The sequence below is a fragment of the Xylocopa sonorina genome, chromosome 13 (assembly GCF_050948175.1).
Source record: "Xylocopa sonorina isolate GNS202 chromosome 13, iyXylSono1_principal, whole genome shotgun sequence".
NCBI classification, from domain to species: Eukaryota; Metazoa; Arthropoda; class Insecta; order Hymenoptera; family Apidae; genus Xylocopa; species Xylocopa sonorina.
The window spans coordinates 2,908,615-2,933,364 of NC_135205.1; the positions used below are offsets into that span (position 1 = coordinate 2,908,615).

The 24,750-nt window shown below is 38.3% G+C and overlaps 1 protein-coding gene across 3 annotated transcripts in view; it reads left to right on the top strand.

Annotated features, from left to right (window-relative positions):
• Nucleotides 1-24,750, top strand: part of LOC143430202 (filamin-A-like) — a 41,406-nt gene that overhangs the window by 8,969 nt on the left and 7,687 nt on the right. For 2 of the 3 annotated variants that reach the window (XM_076906240.1, XM_076906241.1), the window contains exons 3-16: nt 2,331-2,680; nt 2,785-2,912; nt 5,114-5,252; nt 6,104-6,388; nt 6,503-6,819; nt 6,941-7,367; nt 7,527-7,742; nt 7,846-8,233; nt 8,640-9,209; nt 10,050-10,394; nt 10,478-11,082; nt 11,278-11,576; nt 14,049-14,187; nt 18,114-18,306. In XM_076906240.1, the coding sequence (XP_076762355.1) occupies nt 2,331-2,680; nt 2,785-2,912; nt 5,114-5,252; nt 6,104-6,388; nt 6,503-6,819; nt 6,941-7,367; nt 7,527-7,742; nt 7,846-8,233; nt 8,640-9,209; nt 10,050-10,394; nt 10,478-11,082; nt 11,278-11,576; nt 14,049-14,187; nt 18,114-18,306 (4,401 nt within the window). The remainder of the gene's footprint in view (nt 1-2,330; nt 2,681-2,784; nt 2,913-5,113; nt 5,253-6,103; nt 6,389-6,502; nt 6,820-6,940; nt 7,368-7,526; nt 7,743-7,845; nt 8,234-8,639; nt 9,210-10,049; nt 10,395-10,477; nt 11,083-11,277; nt 11,577-14,048; nt 14,188-18,113; nt 18,307-24,750) is intronic. The other variant, XM_076906242.1, reaches the window with a different exon arrangement.

Here is a 24,750-nt window from a genome sequence, read left to right on the forward strand (position 1 = left end):
GACAATGTCTCGCTAAAAATATCTATGTATCCCCGAGTCAGGTTCGCCCGAATTCACATCATGTAAAATGGATACGCTCGTTGTCAGTGTCGATTGCAATAAATATGTTCGCGGCTTCTGTGTCCCGCGGTTGGCGTTACGATCGAAATCTAAAGGTTTCGATGTTGGATAAAATTGAAGATGACTCATCGTCGACGATAAAGCTAGAGTGCGATTAAAGGCATACGCGAATTAAGTAATCATGAATATTTATTACGTTCAACGAGTTTTATAAATTTCATGGATGTACCGCATGCATATGCAATAGCGAGATTGGAGAAGGTTCAGTGAATGTGGTATGCGTAGCCTCGTAAAGGAATACATAGAAAAACGCGTGTCATATTATTTAGAACAAACATTGTTTGGTGCATCGTGTGTTTCCTTGATACTTGTTCTCGATGGTTTAAATGTACGCGAAGATTAAAGAAACATCTCAACGATTTCTTCTCTCCTTTTTTTTTTAGGAAGATATTCATACTTTTACATGTTAAACTGAATTTAATTCTTTTCCTCGAACGATCGTTGATTCACTTTGATGTGTAAGCGTTATTTCTTGGCCATTGTATCACAGCGTAGCTATTTCTGTCCGAGAATGCTAGAAATATGTATATACTTCATATTGATTCATAAAATAACAATCGAAGGCATATTACTTGTAACGTAATGAGAACATTTTATGACCGAAATTCGTTTTATACTTTTAGATACGAAAGCAGTAACATACACTTGCTTTAACCGAGCTACCGCTATCAGATATTGCTTAGGTTTCTATATAAGAAAAATATGAAACGTGAAAATAGCGATAATAAATTTATCAATATCTTGATGCAGTAAAACACAGGAAGTGATAATTTTATAGATTAACTTTCTTAATTTACCGAATAAAGAAATAAATAGCATATCTATGTCTAGCATATCCACTTTAAAACAATATGATTATTTTCTTATTTTTGTTGCAAACATAAGTCGCACGAAAGTGTAACTTTATTTCACGTCAACAGCAGATGAATCATTTTCAAGAAATTTCGTCTTTCAATCGATACTTTTAAGTATACCGATAGATAAGATATGTATAGTAAGCATCACATTTGACTAACATGTATGAGACTTGGTCGCATGAGTCACTATGAGAAAATTTTGTTTGGAAGTGCAACAAGAAGTTTAATTTACAGTCAGCAATTAGGAAGCTTTCGCAGACAGCCGCAGTAGAAATATGAGCGATACGCGGGTCCAAAATGAGTATTCCCCATTTTTTGTAATATTGCATTCATTGCGTACAACCGAATATCTCTCTGACCAAAGAAAAATTCCTTTTAGACTCGTTAGTATTTGTCATTTGTACACAAATGTTGTTTGTAAGCGCCCTAATTGCTGGTTGTAAATTTTCTGAGGGCACTAATAGCACTCTGTGATAGAGGACCTAACGGTATAGCTTGCATGACCACCTCGCCTGTAGCATAAGGATTAAAAGGACCCTATTCAAAAACCATATGTTCTCGCCCCCAACCAATTTTGTTTAAACTTTGCATACTTGTAGATCTGTATGTGTGTCGATTGGAGGCCAAAACATATGGTTTTTGAAAGAAACCATAAGAGACACAATCGTCAAAAGCAATATATTATAATTAAATTTGTAATTAATAAATTTGTAAAATTGTCGTTGTATATAATAGAGATACGTAGAAAACGTAGAACAGTTCAGCAGTCATTGGCTATGTTTAAACATTCCATGTTTCTGAAAACAAATAGAGTTTTCCGACCTAAGCTCACCTAATCGAAGTAATCAAGGAGATCATCCCTCGATAATATTTTTATGGATTCATCTTTAGACTTTGGTATGCAGTGGTTTTGTTGATAGCGTTAAAAAGACTCAGAATGGTGCTATTGCTTCTTGTGATAAAACTTAAAGTGGTCTAACAACTTTTGGACGTGTTTAACAGTCCGTAAAATGTCGAAGTATGCAGCATGGTTGCACGCAGGAAATCATTTGTAACAATTTTATGAAGTCACTTTGAGCATTCCTGTAATACTACGTCACGAACAGGCATAACTGCTACGTCATTAGAGCCTCGAAGAAATGGTGATTTCGCCGATGGCTTAAGCATAGAAACTTATATATTAAAAATGGTAGATAGATTATAAAAATTAAGTAATTTTTGGTCAAATTTCCTCCTCAAAATAGTACCATTGAAGTTGATGATGTTTGTTGGATGTTCGTTCATCTAATTTAAGCGAGTATCCTTTTATCGTTGCGTTTGTTTCTCCTAACTTTCTCCAAATTTTGTTTACAGATTCATCGGATATAGTGGACTGCAAATTGAAGCTGATACTTGGACTAATATGGACGTTGATCCTTCATTACTCGATTTCGATGCCCATGTGGGAGGGCGAAGACAACGACGCGTACGGGAAACGTGCAACGCCGAAGCAACGATTGATGCGCTGGATCCAATCGAAACTTCCAGATTTGCCGATTAACAATTTCACTTCCGACTGGAACGATGGACGGGCTGTCGGCGCTCTCGTGGACGCTGTCGCGCCAGGTCTTTGCCCAGATTGGCAGGATTGGAATCCAAAGGACGCGATACAGAATGCATCTGAAGCAATGGGATTAGCGGACGATTGGCTGAATATACCTCAGGTGAATAGAATTTTTTTTTTATGTAAAATAAGCCTTCTGTTTGTAATATAGAAAAGAGATGTTAAAATCCGAGTGGAAATTAATTTTCTCTATTTCTTCCATAGCTGATAAAACCAGAGGAAATGGTGAATCCTAATATAGATGAAATGTCTATGATGACGTACCTATCGCAATATCCTAACGCAGAATTAAAGCCAGGAGCACCTCTTCGACCACGTACAAATCGAAACAGGTGAGCAAATTATTTCCTGCGTACAAATAATTTGTAAGAGAAACGATATCTCATGTGTAAACTGGTAGGGATGGAGAAGTATACAGTTAAAATTATAAAGTGGTTCACCTAAATAAATCATGATGTATTTTAATGGATGGCTCGGTACGTAATTTATAAGCTTGATTGCTGAGTAGGAGGATTCGTTATCCTCATTTGCCACGAGAGTACATTTCTAAGGTAAACCTTTTTATACGGAATTATCGCAGAATACATGTCTGGAATAAATCAGACGTTATCGAATAGAATATTTTTAACTCAAGGGATCGATATTTTCGAAGAACTAGATTTTCTCGTATGCCCACCAATATGTGTACCAAGTATGAAAGGAAGGTGATAAAACGGTAGAGAGTGTAGGATTTAACGTGGAGTGGCTCGTACGTGATTTTTACAGTATCACGGTTTCTAGTTGTGATAAATTTTATGACCCTGTATTTACATTTTTTTTATCCAATTGATACATGTCTTTTGCGGTTTTCTTTCACTAACATTCGCTGCAATTAGAGAATTCTATTATTACAATTTAAATTAATCGTCGCACATAATTTGCTCGTTATTATTTTTATCTACATTTTACTGAAAGTTATTTTTTCGCGGTAAAAATGTAAATAAGTATATAAAAGAATATAAATATTCTTTCATATTGTTATGTACTTAGTGGTATAGAAATTTTAGAAAAAGACGAGTTAGTGACAAACACGCATCGTCATATCAATTATTAATTCTAATTCTCACGTTATTGGCGATGACATTACTCATTACAACACATTACTCATTTATCGTTAATAGTCTGAGTAGAGTATACAAGTGTAGAAGCGAAATGAATATTAATTATTCTTTTTTGTTTCTCTTTTTACTTGGATATGCGAATACAGTATGACTATTTGAATGAAAGGAAAGGTAATAATTAATGAATTTATTTTATTTTCCGGTTGCAGCATCCCGGCACCGCGGTAAGTTGCGCAAATAACATGTTTTGGCGTATTTCTTATAGTTTTGTTCATTTCTTATCACAATTAATAATAATAGTTGTGCACAGTTTGGCGCAATTAATTCCAGGCTGTCCGATTAAAATGCTGCAATTGGTGATAATGTAATGTTCTTAGATATAGTCAAATTTTGTGGTTTTCTATTTCGCTTTAACCAATCGCCCAGTTAATTTAAGGTTGCAACTTTGTTGGTGGATTTATTGATGTGAGAGAAGGCTGAAACGTGAACTTGCACGGTAAACCTGATTACAACTAAAATGTGCCTACTAGATTAGAACTTTGTTCGTAGAATTGTAGGTCAATTTCTATGAATTGCTTATATATTCCACTTACTTTATACTGTAACAAACAGTTTACGAGTAGATTAAGGTGGTCGTTGTTAAATGCTTTCTCTTCGTATAAAAGTTAGTCAATTTTTCATAGAGTATATATATATATATCGAAGCTTCTAAAGGGTTTGTTTTATCATTTTTGAACTGCTTTACTATTTGTACCAAAATATCAGTTACTATTCTTTGATCACTGAAGAATTTATGCTCTAATATGCTGTTGAATGATGAAGTCATGAGAGTAAATCCATGCACCATCTGTCAGTGATCGAAGCATAGTCAAGTTACTCGTTTAAATAATTACAAACAACTTATATATTAGTTGAATATATCAATTCGCTTAAACGATAACAGCTTTAACATTGCGATATAGTGAAGTCATAGCTTCTTAAAAAAATAGACCTCCAACAATTATACATGTTGTAATAACGCTTATAATGCTTATATTTAAAGAGAAGTTATAATGTTTGAAGACGTTATAATATTTTTCTAAAAAAAGGGTAGCAAATGTCTTCTTATGGTATTTATTTTTGTTAAGTACTCGAAATACTTTTTAAATATTTGATTGATAATTAAGTTACAGATTTTGTTTAGGATTATAACAATACACGTTATCCGAAGCCTAGTCGTTTTGCATTCATTTTTTTCGAATGCTTTCAGTGATAGAAAGAATGCACTGTACGAGAAAGAAAAAACTATTCTTATGTTTAAAATTTATTTTCTTCTGAAAAATTAATACATTTTATTTCATCTTAATATTTTAATATTTTATGACGTATAATAAATTTAACTTTCGATGGAAATGCAATTTCTTGTTGCTAACATAATGTAATCTTTGATATAGAGTACGTGCTTACGGTCCTGGTATCGAGCCAACTGGTCCGGTTGTAGGAGCAGCAGCTAATTTTACTGTAGAAACATTTTCTGCTGGTAAAGGAAATGTTGACGTCACCGTAGAGGATCCTGAAGGAAACAAGATACCGGTAAGATTAGTTTGCCGTAGTAATTATATGTACATACGTCACGTTAATTGAAAGGTGGGATGGAAAAACATAATATTGAAAAATATGGAACATATTTCAGCCCTTTAATAATTAACAGCTAATTAATTAATTATATCTCTCTCTACACATTATGTATACATTATTCTTTTTCTTTACTCAGTGATTTATTTTAATTATTAGCATTGTTTTTTCTCTTTATAAAAAAATTGTATTGCATTTCTTCATTTTGTTAACATGTCGTTATTGAACATCGTACAACCGTACTATTATTAACGTAATAAAAATTGTAATTCTATAGTATTTGCAAAAATTTTTTAATTGTGCTCGATCGTCGTCAGCACTGAGAAAAAAATTTAAATATAGGTAGTGACGCATAATTGACACGTGTTTTTACAGCTATACTATCCCGTTTAAATATGTATTTATCTATACTGTGGTTGACCACTAGAACGGAAATTGCCATACTTGTATCATAATCAGAAATTGATTATAAACCAGGGTACACGTTAGGTTTTCATGCTTAATTGCGTATCTCGTACCCCCCATAATTACGTACCTCGAATTTTCTTTCATACTCCTTACCTTGGGACAATACTAAAGCAGTTTGTATGTAAATGTTATTTATCAGTTTCTGCAATATTATTACCATAAATAGACAGGTGAAAATAAGTAGGTATCGTTTAAAAAATCTTGTAAAACCTTGATCTTTGAATTCACAAATCTGGAGAATAATTAGCTGGTCTCGAATGTATAAGTGGTTTAAGTGTACGACAGCCCATCACATGTTATCGCGTACATATACGATTTTTTAAATGTTTCTTTCTCCATAGGTCGATATCAGGTTCAATAAGGACAAAAATCTCACCTATTCCGTGTCATACACTCCAAAGATCGAGGGGCCATATAAAATAAAAATACTTTTCGCTGGAAGGGAAATCCCTAAGAGCCCGTACGTTGTGAACGTGGACGCACAGGCGGGCGATCCTAATAAAGTTACAGCAAGTGGGCCAGGACTACAACCAGAAGGTGTTATAGTCAACAGACCCACATTCTTCGATATATCCACAAAGGACGCTGGACGTGGCGTGCCAGAAGTTATTATTTTGGACCCACAGGTAAAGTGTTGTTTAACAATGATGCAACACGCATCGTCGCAATTAAAGTGTGATACCTTACAACTTTACGTTTTGGATACATTAATTATAAGTATCGTGTGTACTGATTTATAGGGTTTGAAAACGACTGTACCTGTGAAGATACGACAAACTCTACCAGACGTATGGAGATGCGAATACACAGCACCTGCAGCGGGTTTATATTCAGTAAACGTGTTTTTTGCTGGTAAATTGATTCCTGGAAGCCCTTACGGCGTTAACGTAGGTTTAGTGTCAGATGCTAAGAAGTGTAGAGCCTATGGTCGAGGGTTATTACCGAACGGAGTTCGTGTCCAAGACGATGCAGATTTCGTAATCGTGACGAAGAATGCGGGCGAAGAAGTACCTGGAGTTAAAGTGATTGGCCCAGGAGGAGTCAATCGACCTGTTCAGTAAGCAATTACATTTTTTTGATGAATATTAAGTAGGATATATACTTAATTTTAAACGTTGCGTTTATGTTATCTATGTCACATCTGCACTGTTTAAGTAATGCAATGCATATATTTTTAGCATGTCTAAAGTTGACCAAAAAACGTACAAATGTCACTACACACCGATAAAAGAGGGACGACACGTGGTAATGATAACATACGGCGGAAAGGAAATTTACAAGTCGCCCTTCGAAGTGAACGTTGGACCTTACAAAGAATCGGCCATCAGAGTATTCGGTCCTGGTCTTCACGGTGGTATCGTTGATTATATAGCAAAGTTCACTGTCGACACGAATGGAGAAACTGGAGCTTTAGAATTTTCGATCGAAGGGCCTTCGAAAGCGAAAATTACATGCCACGATAATGGCGATGGTACAGCCGATGTGTCTTATTTGCCAACTGCTCCAGGACAATACGCAGTTCATATACTTTGCGATAACGAGGACATTCCGAAATCTCCATACGTCGCGAATATTTTACCGAAATCTGACTTTTATCCTGACAAGGTTTGTTTCTATTTTTAAGCATGATAATTACAAGAGTAAATGTGAAATAACATTATAGTAGTGTCTCTGCCATTAGAATATATTAGTTGAAATATCGATTGAATTATTCGAAGCGTTCAAACAAGGAAAACAGCAAAAACAGTGTTATATAATTTACAGGTTGAAGTGTATGGTCCTGGAGTTCAATCCGAATCCATTCCTAGTGAGAAACCAACCAATTTCACAATAGATGTAAGGAAAGCTGGTCAAGCACCGTTGGAAGTAATTATTCAAGATGCTCTAGAACGAGATGTTCCTGTTCGTTTAGAAGATAATCATGATGGCACGGTACAGTGTCATTACACACCTAAGTCTGGATCACAGCATGTTGTCATGGTGAGCTTTCAACGTTAAAAACATTAGTAGTCGAAATTCTACTAATCTGGATTTACATTGGAATGTACATTTGTATTAAGTTCAGTGCATTAATATTTTATAGGTGAATTATGGTGGTGTAGCTACAAGAGAATCTCCTTATAGAGTGAAAGTAGAAGCTCCATTAAATCCTGCTATGGTATCAGCTTTTGGACCTGGGTTAGAAAAAGGAGTAAAGTCGAACACTCCAACACAATTCACGGTCGATTGTCGCGAGGCTGGCTCAGGTGAACTTCGCGCGACCGTGATTAATCCAGAGGGAAAACAAATTATCGCTTCATTAACGGATAACGAAGATGGTACATATACCGTTGAGTATGTGCCACCCCAAGTAGGAACTTATTTGGTAAATCTAAACTATGGAGGATTGAATGTACCTCAGTGCCCAATAAAAGTCAACGTTCAACCAAGAATCGATGTTTCGAAGATCAAAGTGGACGGTCTCGCCCGAAGTGAGTATAAAATCATTTCTTCTATATTCTAGTCGTTATATGATAGATCAATTATCGAATTTTTTAATTGGACATTGGAAGTTAGTACATAGCAGAAATTTATTTAAATTTGTGGTTCAGTTTGATTGGAAAGAAATCCAAACTTCTACTTAACATCTGAAATAATTAACATGATTTTTAATGGCACATTCTGATGTGCACGCGGAAATCCGTGTACTAACGCGATTCAGTGATTTTGATTCCTACTTAGTGAACTTAACAGGAGTAGAGAACGCAAAAAAATTAGCAGTCTCGTGTACACCTACCTATAATTTACTTTATGTTCGTATACGCGTATGGTAACCCACGAGGCTGATGGTGATTATGAAAGTAAAGTAAAAAGTGCGAAACTAAATCCATGTCGCAGCGGCTCCGGTGAACAGCTTGCAGCAATTCCGCGTGATAACGCACGATGCTGGGAAAGCAGCAGACTTACAAGTGGCGATAACCGCTCCCTCGGGAAATCGTGTGAAAGCTCACGTCGTACCGACCCACGACGGTTACTTGGTAAACTTTACGCCGACAGAGCTCGGGGAGTATCTTTTAGGGATCAGTTTCGGCGGAGAGGCGATATCGAATCAACCTTATAGATTAACCTGCGTGCACGGATCTGATCCTGGGAAGGTGCGAGCATCTGGGCCAGGTCTGTCGCACGGAATAGTAAATAAGCCAGCGGAATTTGTGATCGACACACGTGGAGCTGGGCAAGGCGGTCTTGGCGTTACCGTCGAAGGCCCCTGTGAGGCTGCTATTAATTGCCGCGATAATGGCGACGGTACGTGTTCGGTTGCGTACCTGCCAACCGAGGTTGGCGATTACGGCATCAATATTACCTTTAACGAGAAACATATACCTGGCTCACCATTCCAAGCGATCGTTGTAAAAGATGTCGATGTGGCGAAGATAAAGGTCACTGGAAACGGCATACAACCAAACGGTATCGTTTGTCGTGTTCTTGCGAGGTGTTTGCTTTGATTGATGGATCTTTTGTGTGTTTATTTTTTCCACCGCGATACGTTTACTGTACATACTGTGACGATATTGATGCGGATGAAGTTTTCGCTTATTTATAAGCACCTTTTTCACTGTTTTAATATTACGTGCAATCGTATGAATGACTGCCACTTACTGCGTCCCTTTTTATTGTGTCAGACAAGTTGATGTCTAGAAAAATAGCACGCTGTGTGCATGTCTCCGTGATGCTCCAAATTTTTATTTTTGCTTCTTAGAAGAACGTGTAGTTAATGTTATTTATTTTAGGAATCTTTAGGAAGCAAAACATTTTACGGAACAGTCGCTTGATTCTCGAGAAAGATTTTAGGTAGTGCAATATGAAATGAAAATCATTTTCTTCAGATTAACATGTAAAAGACGAAAGAAGAAATATAATGAAAATACTTTCTCCCAAAAATACTAATCTTTAGAGGACAGAAAATTTGTGAAGGTTTTCTAACTAGTATAGGAAATAGAATAACAAAAATCACTTGTTGGTTACAAGCAGCAATTTTCGCATTATTTAATGTGTGACATTAATTGACCATTGATGCCATGATTGATTTTTTAAAATTATAAGTTTTATTCCATATAACATACTATATAATTGCTTTCACAACACAGCATGCATTTTATCGCAATTTTTTACACAGCACTGATGTGAAGCATATTTGTTAAATCCAGTTGTCGATATTCAACAATGATATTAAATGAAACTAATGAATTAACTATGCATCGCGAATACATGTATCTAAATACTATGTAACAATTTTATGAATTTCAGGCCCATGTGTGGATCACCAAACAGAGTTTACAATTGACGCACGTGCCATTCCGAAAATGGAGAACGACAATGACAAAGTTTTCTGCACAATCAATAATCCTAGTGGTGGAAAAACGGATAAGATCATTATTCCTCAAGGAGACGGGACCTATCGCGTTAGTTATATACCGTTCGAAGAAGGATGCCATACTATCGATATACTCTACGACCACGTTCCAATTCCTGGCTCGCCTTTCTCCGTTAATGTTCAACGCGCCAGCGATCCCAGCAAATGTAGAGCGTATGGGCCTGGTTTGAAGAAAGGATTTGTAAATAAGTCCAACACATTCACCGTCGAAACGAAAGGTAAAGCTGGACCATCCAATTGGCTATCGATATGCTGTAATATGATCTAATTCCATATGATGTAAACGGTAATGAATGTTTAGATGCTGGCAATGGCGGTTTGGCTTTATCCATGGAAGGTACTGGAGAAGCGAAGATGACCTGTAAAGACAATTTCGATGGATCCTGTTCAGTCGAATATATTCCATCGGAGGTGGGTGACTACGAGGTGGCCATCAAGTTTGCAGAGCAACACATTCCTGGATCTCCGTTCCAAATCTCAGTTGTGAACGATTCGGAAGCAAGCAAAGTCACCGCGTACGGTGCTGGATTGGAAAGCATACGAGAAGGTGTGCCAGCGAAATTCATAGTGAACACCTCGAAATGTAATCCAGCTCAGTTGGACATCACGTTGAAGACTGACAAAGGACAAGTCCAAAAGCCGGCGATTAAGAACCGTGGGGATGGGTTGTACGAAGTCACCTATCAACCGCCTCTCGTGGGAAGTAATTTGCAAGTAGGAGTCACTTATGCCGGAGAGGATATACCTGGTAGTCCTTTTAAACCAGTCGTATTGCCCACTGTCGAACCGAATAAAATTGTTCTATCGGGTCCTGGCGTCGCACCCGTTTGCACCGCATCTTTTCCAGTCGATTTCGTCGTGGACACTTCCAAAGCTGGTTATGGCGACTTCGAAGTTCAAGTGTTGGTAAGTAACAATTAAAGCAGTGTAACTCATATTAGCGTATATTTTATAAAAGCAATATAGCACTATAGATTGAATGAAACTGAGAATTGAACAAGTATTGAATTGTTTTCGACGTGACGCAGGAATTTCTGCGCGATTCACATTTCATGCGCATCGATCTGTTTTAACTAAAAATGTCGATTTTTATATTCATAGGGTCCAGATCAAATGCCTCGCAGAGTAGAAATTCAGGATCTTGGAGACGGAAAATACAAGGCGACTTATCTACCCGATGACTGTGGCCGTTACAAGGTTAATATTAAATACGGAGGTAAAGAAGTGCCGGGATGTCCAGTGAATGTGCAGAGTGTTTCAACTGGAAAAGCGGATCAGTGCAAAATTAAGGAGGGCATTCAGCATACTTTGGCCCAAGGTGAAGAATACTGTATTACCGTGGACACCGAGAACGCAGGTCGTGGTGCAGTCACCTGTCGCATACGTTCTACTTCTGGAAGGTGAGTAACATTTGTCTATGCTTGAAACTATCTTGAAAATTCTTTGGTTCGACTTATTGGTTCTACCGTAATTGTTATGTTACCCTCGACGTAAGTAGGCTGAAGCTTTGATAGTTTATACGGGCATTTGGTTTATTGAAAGGAGTTGTCCAAGAAGCTTTTGATGTAGAGAGCTTTTGATGTTGCTCCATTCTATGTTCCACTGCATCAGTCTTCTTTCAATATGGTTCAGTAGCTCTTCAAAGTAGGTCTCCAAAAAACAAAATTAAAATTGTTCTCTTGTAGATAGCTGAAAATATGGCTTATATTTTGAGTTCCTCTGTAGTCCTCGCGTTGAATTATACGATACAAGATACGAGTGTACATTGAATAATGATCTGCACATGGATTACGGAGACGCATCGAACGACTACAGTCGTTTGTAATATACAGAATTAAGTAACGATAAAGTTTCGAGAATGATTCGAGTCCCATCAAAATAACAATAACGTGAACAAATCCTCTCATTAACTGAGCGCGAGAAGTAAATATTGTCAATCGTATCCATTATTGTACAAGCAAGTTCGCGTAAAGACGACGTGTTCCAGTTTCACGTTAAGCGTAGTAACGTATGGTGCTATCCGTTCAGACAATAATCAAGCGAACAATGTTTTGAGTTCTAAATGGAACACAGTATTCAAGTACCACCTGCATTTGTTTGACTTGGTTAATAGTGATCTTTCTTCTATATTCGTAAACAAAATGCATCGTGAAAGAATGGTATTTTTAGTTGATTTTAGCTGATATTTATAGTAATGCACCGTGAAACTGAGCACCAGAAATGGTAGCAACAAAATGAACTCGTTCGAATACGTACGTTGAATTTTGATAGAGCTAATTTGGAGGCGATCTATAAAATTTTGAAAAAATTCTCGAAAATTTATTGTCGCAGCTTGTACTTGCAACGATACTTATCAGGATGTTGCTGATGTTAATTATGTTCTTTTGTAATATGCATAGAACACTTCTATGCGGAGTGTTTTATAAGTATCTGCAGTTTCGGCTAGACACCAATATTACTGTCGACAATAAGTACTGACCACTTGTAGAACGCTTAAACACAGACCGTTGCATTTGAAATATAGGCCTTTATCCGAAAGTGCTATCTGCCCAACTGAAAAGCGATCTATGTTTTGGCACAAATTAATGACTAGTTTGAAGTAATAGGTGGCAGAAATACGTATCTTGGCATTCCTAATTGCCAACAGGGATATTCTAATTTGTCGTCCTCGTATGTTATTGTTATTATTGTACGTTTTATACGCGAGGATCGTTGTAAATCAGACATTTGGCCAATTTCGTTCATGTTTATGCACATAAATTGTTGTGTAACACTCGAACTATTCTGATCATTATATAACGAATTACAAACAAGCAAATTATCCTTCTCTTAGACAATTTCTAAGTTCTATAAAAGACAGTGTTCGTGATTTAGTCCAAGGCGTTCTTTCAATTGGCTGACTATTCTGCATGACTGTTGGTGGCTAATTTTTAATAAGAATATAAAAGTAGGATGCAATGTAACGTGCACGGTCATTAACTGTTTTTTTTTTCTTTTCAACGCGTAATATCGCTGTTTTGTGAGTCGTCGCAAGTAGCGGCAGTGATTTCTATAAATATAGCTTGCATACCAACGCACTGAGAGACATAGTTAAGGAGCCGTATCAGAAGACTCAACATCAATAAATTTACGGTTTAAAAATAGATATCGGGATCACGGTGAAATTTTTAAAACGGGGTAGGAATGTACAAGCTATTTCAGCGAAATGTGACAAACGACGAAAGAAGAGGTAACATGAATACAAAAAGGAGAGAGGTTTCGAAAAAATGTGCAAGAAATAAATCGAGAATCAAGCACATGTTTGCACTGATTTCTCTAAGGAATATTAACATACTCGACGAGATTACTAATGATTTATATTTACATACTTATTGAAAAATATTCCCTTAGGAAAATCACAATCATCTACATACCCAATTGTATAGAAGATAGCTCTAAGTCACTTATCATTTGAAAATAATTTATTAATTTCCCTCAACAATTTGTAAAGTTCTGTTACAGATTGATTAAAATGAAACAGACAACTGTATAGAATGCATCAAAACGAGAATCAAGAGTGAGGAAATTGTCTTCTAGACAACTCTAGACACTCTCTTGGACAATCACTCTGAAAATTCTACGTGTATATCTGCATTGATGAATGGAGCTCTTCAATTACTGCGTAACGAATGCGACTACGTACAGTCACGTATCATTTCAAAACTCATTGTCTTCAAAGTAATGCTTTAAGTGCAATTTTGTTACTCTTGATTTTCACCTTATTCTAATTACAAGAACCGCTATGATTTTGTCAAACTGACTATTCTGATGAAAATAATTTTCTTGAAAGAATCGTGAAATTTTATGTCTTTTTTTCTTCTGTTATCCTTTAGCGAGGTGGTGGATATCGACATCGAGGATAATGGGGACGGTACGGTGAATATTTATTATACTGTGGCGGACGCTGGTGACTACACCCTCAGTATTAAATTTGGTGGCCAACCAGTACCAGAGGGAATGTATACTTTTACGGTAAGTCGTTCCATATTTGATCAATTAATTGTAATTTATTCTATTCAAATCCAAGATCGTTTAATTTTGTTGATACGAGAGAAAAAAATAGTGCTGCTTATTTAAAAACCGATTATTATCGTTCCTCCAATATACAGAATTATCAAGAAAATAAGAAGAACTCATAATTATTGTTCGAAATTAAATAACTCGGGCAACTGTCTCGCGATCCTCACGTATGAGAAACAGGATGTAGAATGCGTTTGTTTATCCTATTTTTAGATTGTTTGAAACTTCACTTTGTCTGTTTTATATGACCTTGTTTTATCACGTTTCATCGCTCGAATTTAGGTGGTGAAAGTGTGTTGAAGCGCAAAACAGCTTGCGAGAGTTACGCGGGGATAAACAAATGTATAGTTACAAATGCGAGGTATGACTAACTTTTCAACGTATGCGTCAGGGAAGCCCAAAGATTCTTATGCATTAGAATTTGATATCAACCAAACTGTGTACGTCTACGTTTAAAACATTTATTTAGATTATGAAACTGACTCATCTCATTACATATAACGGCTAGTAGATCAATTCTGAATGTTTCTAACGATTTAATCGCATTTAAAGGTATTTAACGATGTATCTCATAAGATTTGAAATTGTAACGGTTAAGATTGGGTCGTGTATTTTTCGAAATTAGGACCAACACTGCAGCTACCTTCTAAGGTAGCGGGTGTACTGCAATTCAGTAGTAATAGTAAGTGGATCTGGGTAGGCGCGACAGCGGATTATTCCACTGCACGAGTAGCAGCTGCTGGCTGACTGGGCGGCGTGTTTAGCTGAATCTACTTGCTGCTGAATATTACGCGAACGATTTCATGCTTTCATGGTTTTAAGAAACAGAATTTAAAGAGGAAGAAATTGAGAATTGTCGCGTTGCATCCTCTGCGATTGAAACGAAACAGAACCAAGAGTCGAGTGCCTTAAATATTCTCCAAGAAACGGATTCTTTATTGAAGATAGCTTTTGTTGCTTCTAACTTTTGTCAAAATCAGCGAGAACTGTTAGATTATGTTTTGTAACAACTATTTTATTTACTTCGTTGTTTTTTGTTTACGAATCTCCCGCATTTTCGAAGATTTATGTTTGCAACTAAAAATATTCTTTCTTTAGACACTATAATCGTTATAGCATCGTTGTACTGTTGAAGAAAACCGTGCGAACAATTGGCAAGGTTTGTTTCATTTTCGTACAAAAGCTTTTAATGAAACTAGAATGCGTATCGCGCAGTTTTCAGCTAAAGAATTATAGTAGACAATGCTTCGTTTTAAGCTCGAGGCGAACGTGAACAACTAAACACTCTCTAATGGTTCTTCAGTCTTGTTGATATTTGCTTCTTTCTGGTGTCTCGCGCAAATGATGGTAGAAAGTATTTAACGACAGATCAAAGAGAAGCACGCGTTTAATCGATAACAATAATTTATATTACATAATAAAGGTAAGCGTTCTAATACCATTGAACGGGTGTGCAATTTAAATTGCAAGATGTAACATCTATCTTTCAGCATAGAATAACTTGATGAGAGTAATATTATGTTAAGTTAAATTACGATCTCCTTGTGATTATCATAAATTGATTGTGCCTGCGCTGTGCGCGCAATGGGCGAAAGTCAACTGGAGAAGGATAAACGTAAACAATAATCAAGCAGCTGGCGAGAACGTGGGCACAGGTTATTTAAGAATTTTATGCGAACCCATTGCTGATCTAGTTTGAAATCCAATACGCATCTGGTCCATCGTGGAGGTCTCTTAGACTATTTCGAGTGCAAGTCAGGCTTTCCCAAACTTATAAACAGATACGTTCAGAGTGGGTGGAAGAGGGAGGCGGAGTGTTGAATTAGTACGAAGTTAAATCGAATCTCTTTTTGGTTTAATTGTTTCGCAGACATCCGACAAAGTTCAACGACGACGCGTTCTGGATAAATTCCCATAACTTCAGGGATGAAATAATAATATACATAAGCAAAAAAAAAAAATGAAAAATAACAGTCTAGTCGTCAAGCTACTTTCTTGTACATTCAGACTCGCAAGATTTGTATTCTTTTGATCTTTGATATTTACAAAAAAAAAAATCGAAAAATCCGTGGCGCAATTATTTTTGCGTCTAGCATAGTTAACGTCCTGTTTATCATTAGTCGAAGCAACAAACTGCCATGTATCACGATTGGTTCCCTCGATCAAGTCTCCAATCTCAGCGATCAAATTCCTCTGGCTCGTATCGCGTGCAATATCTGGAGAAACTCTGACGATTCGAACCTGTGTTCGAAGCGAGATGTCCTATTAATACAGCATGGAATACTGCCGCGATACAAACGCGTGTATTAGACAGCGAAGTCTGGAGGAGATGAATGTTTTCATTGAGTTAACGTCTTACTGTCGACCTATCTGAATCAGCTGTAATGCAAGACCTACAACAGCAAGAGGAACTGTCTCGTTTAGGGAAAGAGGGTGCCCTCAGCGGTCTCGAAGTTTCGATGTCGCCGTTTCAATTGAGACGGCTGTGCGACAGAACAATAGAGGCTCAGAGACTGTTCAATTAGAGGCGCTATCGGGCACTGTTGTGCGATTATTATCGTTTACTCTTTTATAAAGCGGGTGAGTGGGGGCTAGCCAGCTATTATGGTAGCATCGAATGCAGCATTGTGCCCGAAATTATCGTCAGTTACCACGAGTTCCGTGACGACCACCGTCCTAGCTGGTGTTTCTCCTGCTGTTGTATATCACTGCTAAACACTTTGAACGCGCAGCAGCAAAAGGTACGCACCGAGCATCGACGCGATTCCAACTGGACAGATCGCGAAGAGAAAGAACGAGAGAGATCGGGCAAAGATATACTCAGATTAAACAACGGGTTCCCAAAATGTAACTTGCTCCAGCGGTAAACGATGCGTGATTGTGTGAAAGTGTTTATGGCCCCAACACTGTGTGGAAAGTATGAAAGCAGTCGATTCGAACGGATCGTTTCATTCGAGAAATGAATTGTCCAGAGAGATAGCTTAAGCACGAGTATTCTTTGGAAGACTTCACTTGAATCACCTGTTGCCTTTCGAAATTATACTCGACAGAGATTGTAATCAAGTATTTCAGTATAAAGTGATTGAAGAAGTTTGAAGAAGAATGTTTGAATTATGATGATCTTGTTGCATTTCATTTGCCGTTTCGCGAGAATTCTTTATCGAATCGTACAAATAATTCTCTCTAAAAAAAATTGATACGCTACCTTAGAAATATGAAGGAAACAGACTGATATAAAATAAAAGAGATGTATGATCTCTGTCAATTTGAGTAGCGTTGCCATTTTTGATTTAATACGAAAAGCTAATTACGAAGTGAAGTTTCAGATTAGTTGGAATATAAAAAGCATTCGTTCTCCTGCTATACGAACGCAGCGAAAAGAAACAAAATAACAGATTTGTTTACAAGAGCTTCTAATGAAATTTTTCACGTGATACAATATTTTGCAATAGTCCTGCCGCGGGTTACATAATAAATTCTTTACACGCAGCACAGTTTGGCTTGGTACCAGTCTCAAAATACGTAGATTCTATCGTAATGAGCTGTAACATTTACTATCGTCTGATTTCACGAATTTCTCGCGAACCTTTATCATTTACGAGCATGCACCGTGGCTATATTAAATAACAGTTTTGCCCTATTTCACCAAAGAAATAGGCACGTAACGCGAGAGCAACATGCTCGCAATGGTGTTTAAAAAAAAAAGAAGAAAACGACTCTATCGAGCTGTATTTAGGTGTATTTATCAAATTCCACAAGAATGTTTCGTAAATCAACTTTGTTCGAGCATAAATTATTTGCAGAAGTCATTTCTAATATTAGTTTTGTAATTCTATATGCTATGGATGTTAAAGGATATTTTTAAAACAATGTTCCAGGCCTCCGAGGAATATCGAGAGCATAGCACGCACAAAACTCACAGAGCCAGAAGATCCAGGCAGAAGCAAGAACAACGTGTCGTAGAACAGCACAGTTCTACCGTTCAAGAGAGCTCCAGTGTATCGAAGAAGAACTTCAACGTAATCCGTCTGAACAGTATCCCCTTACCGGCACTAGGTGGCAAAGTAACATGTAAGTCTCGACATCTTTGCAGAATTTTCAATTTTGCTTCGATACTTGCACGAACGAGGCCTGTGACACGCCTTTGTCGAGGTATATCGATACGATTTCTCGTCGAGTTTAATTCAGTATCCTCGTCTGAGAGTATTGAAACCTTCTCCACGTTTCACCAAGTTTTCGTGCACATTGCCTTCTTGTATTTCGCCATCTGTCGATGTTACCTTTCCTAGAGTTCTCGTAGCACAGATGTTACAGTTAACGCATAATCGTTTACAAGATGAATCGCAGAAAGTGTTACAAGCTATTTTACATCGACATCGTTCCAGATATCGATTTGAATTTGTTAAAAATCCTGTAAATAATGAAGATTCTTTAATTTTTCGATGTACAATTAGTAAGAGGTAAAGCGTGCTCTACTTATTTTTTTTTTTTAATGAAACAAATTAGGAATTTGTTCTCTGTTCTACGCAGTTAAAGACTTGGAGACGCGAAGAATATTTCTGCCAGGAGGAGTTCATCGAAAGTCAAACTAGTAATTCGTGTAATTTAGATTCAGACAGTTTTGGTTGTACAAGCTCCTAGAAAACAGCTTGTAACGTAGGCTGCGCATTTCCATGTGTGATTCATGCCATGTACAGGTCGGAGATGCGACGTTATTTCTTGTTAACGCTTTACACTGGTCGCGAACGGGATGTTGACGGTATCAAGTTGTAACACTATTCGTCTCGCTACTGATTTTGCACTTGCACTGTACCAAAAATATGGTCAGAGTGAAGAGAAACGTAGATGAGGTACGAAGAGAAAGAGAGAGAGAGAGAAAAATGAAAGGGAGAGCGAAAGCTCACAGAGAAAAAGGTATGTCGACGACTGTTTCGGAAGCGAGGCAGTGATATTAATATATACTGGATGATTAAGTGACTCCGGATGCTCGGATTCCTCATTGGCCGTAACGTCGAGGGCCGCGTTTCAAAAGCAGCACCCACCTAACTAGAACGAAGCATGGAGATCTTGAAACGGTCATTTTTCCTCTTGTTTCTCTATTTCTTCTGCACTTCTCTCAGTTACGTTACTTGATCTAATAAAATTAAAATAATTCTATGATAATTTTAGTCGTAGCAGTGACGCAATGGCATAGAAAACTTTCAGTCACTAGACAGATCGAATTCTCCGAAAATATGCCCGTTGGATGAGGTTTTACCGCTAATTAACACGCTGCAGCAAATGATTTTACGGTTGAAGGGAGCTACATTGCATCTTCGCAATTCGTGCTACGTGATTTGCGGGATGATATTTAATTCCGAGAAACCGGCCACGAAAATATTTGGACACTGGTATAATTTCGTCTTCTAAGCCCTAGATTCCGAATGAATTCCCAACGGGGCAGGAAAAATGTGTTACACCATGTTACACCATATTGCTACTTTTTCAGCGAAGCTGTCTCATTTGCCAGCGTACGCTGCGTGTGTGTCAAACCATCCGATATCTACCTACTTGCCTCTAGATCTGGCCATCGATGTCATAAAGTTCTGTATTTATTCGAAACAAAAGTCAAGAATACACCGGTGTCCAAATAATCCTCTGACCGCGGATGCTCGACATCGTTGGGCGACAACTTGATCGATACGTTCAGTAGTCATTTTTCAAGAGCAATCTGTACTCGTCCGGCACGCGAGAGAGAGAACTCGTATTCGAATTTCTGCCCGTGTAATTAATTAAACGATCAACTTGTCTAGAAACTCCTGTTGCGACACATCTCAGCGGGGACAATGAAAACAAGAACATAAAATAAGATATACAATCGAAATAAAATTGAAGTGAAACCCGGGGATATTTATAGAAATTGGTGTAAAACGTTGTATTCGAGGTTTTAGAAAACAAGAGGAAACATTGTTAGATATATTCAGATGAGAAAAAAGGACACGTTGATCGTGCACTTCCTTGCAGTCGAATAAAAATTTTCACTGCTCGTAAAGGATACATCTCAACGGAATTGATTAATCCCAAGAGCATGCTTTGAAATCGTTATTTGAGTAAAAATTTAATTCGATCGTTGCCCTGGAGAGAGTGAACAGATATATTGTTCCACGAAACGCGTTCGTACACGGCCAACGCCCAGCAATGCAGAATTGCACGAGGTGATTAAACGTGTTGAAATTGTTAATCGTGATCGTATAAAATAGCTGGCAATCAATTCCGGCTGTGGCCGTTGGGCGCCCGTTACGTTCTCCGTTCTGTCAATATCTTTGCAACAGTTTAAGCAAATTCAGGCGCGCATGAATAACGCAACGTCGCGTAAATTCATCGTATCCACGGTTGTTCGCAATTAGTCAAAAGCCGCGGGGCTCCGATTTCTCGTGTTACCTTTGGCACGCGTTTAACGCGTACGAGTCAACCGAATCGAGCCCCCTGCCCGAAGACCACTTCCTGCGCAAAGTGGAAGCACCTATGCCGGTGGAAGGGAAGCCTAGGGCGTTGCGCGCCAAATTCCTCTCCTCTCTCACTCTTCTATCTTAAGAATTCCGGGATTCCTTGCGCATAATGTGTAATTACGTAACAGACAGCCGTAGGTTAGTCATTTTGACATGGGAATTTCATGGTAAAATTGTAGACGTTTCTGTACGCATACCTATCTCTCTATTGAATGGCCTGGAATTACTTGTACTCGAAAACAGGACAAATTGTTCGAGTAAAATAGAAAAAGGACATAGCATCTAGAAGTGATTGATACATTTTTCAAGATAAACTGTACAAGAGAGCTGCAAAATATAGTTTTGTCTAGGACAAATCTGCATATTAGAGGCGATACAGGGTGGAGTAGTTGTAGGGTGGAGCAGAGTGGCACATGGAGCATGTATAAGATGTGCAAATGTTGAGATGGTATTTATTGATTACAACTTGTAGCTGTAATGCAGATTTTCATTCTACCAGAGGAATAGTTATTTACATTCTAGAGCTGCAATTAGACGGAGCAGTCGATGGTACTTCCTGCACCTTAAACAGCAGTACGAGCAATAAATCCGTGCGATTAGAAATGTTGGTTCGATCTAAAAATACTAAGGGTTATTCTCAGAATTCTCCACGTCTCATTAACTTTGGATTTATTAACGTTCGTATTGCCAAGACCGATCACATTTCTCATGTTACAACGTCGCTTACAAAGTTTACCACCGATTCAAGGTTAAACGTTGAATGCAATTAAGCGGAATCATCTTAACATTTTATATATCAGAAAACATTTGTACGAGTTAACAACACATCCTTGCACCCTTGCACGATTTTCTGCGACACGCAAGCTTACAGCTTCGCTATAAGAGACTGAAGTCTCAGAATTTACAAATTTCTTAGCTCGTCGAACATCAACTTCGCAATATTTCGTTTACAACTTTCTTGTACCATGACGCAAAAGATTGATCGCCAGAAAAATTGCAAACGAAATGTATTGCGAACGCGAGCTAGCTACTTAATAGTTCCAAGATGTTTACAGGCTGGTCTATGTCGCGCGTAACATAAGTTCGTTCCAAAAAGTTGTCCAAGCGTTAAAAAAAATATAGATATGCGACAGAATGTTAGTCACAAGTCTGGTGGATAGGTAGAGTGAGGCAACGTCTCCTAGCCGAATTCGTTTTTAGCTTCTGTAGCGTCAGCCGCGATACGTGTGGGCGGGCGCTATCGTGTAAGAGCATTGGACCTTTCGTCGGTCTAAACTAAAATTGGCTGTTCGTAGCAAACACAATATTTTTTCCGCGCGTTTCTTTCGATTCGTGGCCAACGTTTCTCCGCTACGATAGTTCAGTCTATATAAATTTAAGAACAGTAAAGAATAACACCTGTTGTCGATCAACGACGAACGATCGCAACGACTCTCCACTGACGCAGGCTCGAATCGCAACCATTTCTGAGTATCGCGATTTAAATAGTAATTCCGCTCGAACGTCGATGATTATCCTATATAATCAAATTTGTCGCCGTGTGACGCCGTTCGACGAAGACACGAGTGGCGCAGTAACGCCTCGAAATGCGTTTCGAAGCTTCACGTGCCTCTTCACGTTTCTCGCGAGCATTCCTTGATACATTTCAAATTTCTAGAAACGATCCGCGGCTTATTTATCCTCTCGCCTCGTTTCACAGGTGGTTCTATTCACTTCAGTTTGTTTCTCTCGCACGCGCCCCAACGCGCTCGAACAATCAGCCTCCAAGGAGGCTAGATAGGGTAAACAGCGAAATCGAACGCTCGTAGGCGCGCGTACAAAGTTTCTAAATATTAGACTACCGAAGACCGCAATTTATTTCCGTACAACCGAATATATTCACGGGAATCAGGCTATGTAGCCGCGCGCAATACCAATAATATGCGAGCCGGTGTATTTTCCGACGACACCCATAAAGATCATTAGGTATTTCTGGGGATACGCATATAGAACGTATACCTCGTTACGCTGCGTTATATACTTCTACAAGAAACGCATGATAATGATAACAAAAAAAAACCAATAATAATACTCATCCATAACAGAAAGGTAAAAAGAGAGAAAGAATAAAAAGACAAACACGACAAATCCCGTCTGTACTCTGGCGCTCCTTAAAATTCGATCAGAGGGCGAGCTTCTTCATTAAAACGTAGCAGCCGATAATTATGCGACGAGGCGAGGAGGCTAGTTATAGCTGTATATGCACAGCGGCTCGTGTAGCGTGACAGAGATAGAAAGATTTATTAGACACGAGGCGACCGCCGCGTGATATAAAGTCCCGACTGGTAGGTGTGCTGGAAAAAAAAGAAGAAGGTCTCCCGGGCCTGGCATCGTTTTGCTCGCTAGCGATTCCGTGGCCCGGTTTGATCGTCAGTCGCGCCAGAGATGTGCCCTCGAGAAGTCGATTAACGCCTGTGGATCCAGCTGGAAGAGAATATCGGGATTCGCGTTCTCTCGCGTTGGAACCGACGACCATTGTACATTCGACGAGCCCCCAAAGGCGAGACGAAATCCAGCGGATTCCTTAACCCGGTGTAACTCGTTCGAACGGTCCATTCTCCTGCCACGATTTACGATCGACCTTACCTTTCGATGTTTCGTTGTCGTTAGAGGGATACTTGTCGCTCGCTGCGGGACGTTTTGACCCTTTCGCCCGACCACCGAGGGCGTACGTGTGCCCCACTCGAGCATTCGTGGATGACGCACCGTGGATTGCTTTAGCGAAGTCAGTTCCACGCGTATCTTTCATTGTTTTAGTACTTTCCACTTGATGGACCGTGTGTGACACGCGAAATTATTGTTTCGCGCGTAAAACCGTGCCAGTGGAGTTCTCGTTCTCGCAGTTTTACGACCGTCTCGCTGGTTTTTCTTTGTCCGTTCGCTAGAGATTGCGCGTGGAAACGGTAAGACGTGGATTCGATGTTGGTCGAACGATATTTTCGTATTTCTTTTATGTTTTTATTATTGAACACGGTCGCAAGCGACACGCGTGCACTTGTGCCTGCGTCTTTGCTTTGAAAAACTTTTTTCACGATCAGCTTTCAGTTGTTTATTCTTGGAATAAACGTGCAGTTTAGATGAGATTTAGAAAGGAAAAATTACTCTTTCGAAGGTATCGGTGGTCACGAAAGTGTTGAAGAGTATGCAACCTCCTCTTCTGAGAATGTTGATTGAAATTTTCACAAGGAAAAGTGTCTGCATTTGATTCTTTTTTTTTTTTTTTTTTTTTTGAACGGTTCACTGTCTTAAATTCGATATTTCTGTAGCGCAACTTTATTTACTCTTCTTATATTAGAGCATCGAATGTCTTACTCTATCATCTTTCGCATCACTTTTTCATATTATTGAAATATAGAATGACAAAGGAAATTGGCGAAGTTCTGCCAAATAAAGGAAGAGGACGTATCGATTTTTCTTTATGAGTTTCTTCGATTATTAACGATTCAGTGTACGATAGATTATGTGCTTCCTCTTTCCTCGTTCAACCCCATTAACACTTCTGGTGGTAGAATGATGCAACCCCGCGTTAACGACTTTAATAATTCTACGTTTTACGAAGCGTTATGTACATATATACCTTAGAAGCTCCCCATTAACGATGGCCTAATATTAGTTGCGCTTAATTTTAGAATGTCGGATACCTGTCCACGATCTAGTAAAACATTTTTGATCTAGTAAACATGCTCGTAATACGAGCATAAAGTTAATTATTTGATTTGCTCATAAATTAGAAGATCACGCATAGTCAGATGCTTCGAAGAACCCTTTTAAGTAATTTCTAACCGAATCGTTTAATTTCTGTCGCGTGAAATTATTTTTTACTAGTTTCAAAGTCTACCTTTTTACATTACATTATCGCAAATTGAATTAAAAATCCCACGAATTGAAAGGGATGATTCTGAAAATTAAATTAGGATGACAACAGTAACAAATTTAAAGGGGTGAGGAACACAATTTAATTTGGAATGGAAGTTAGGACGAAGAGATT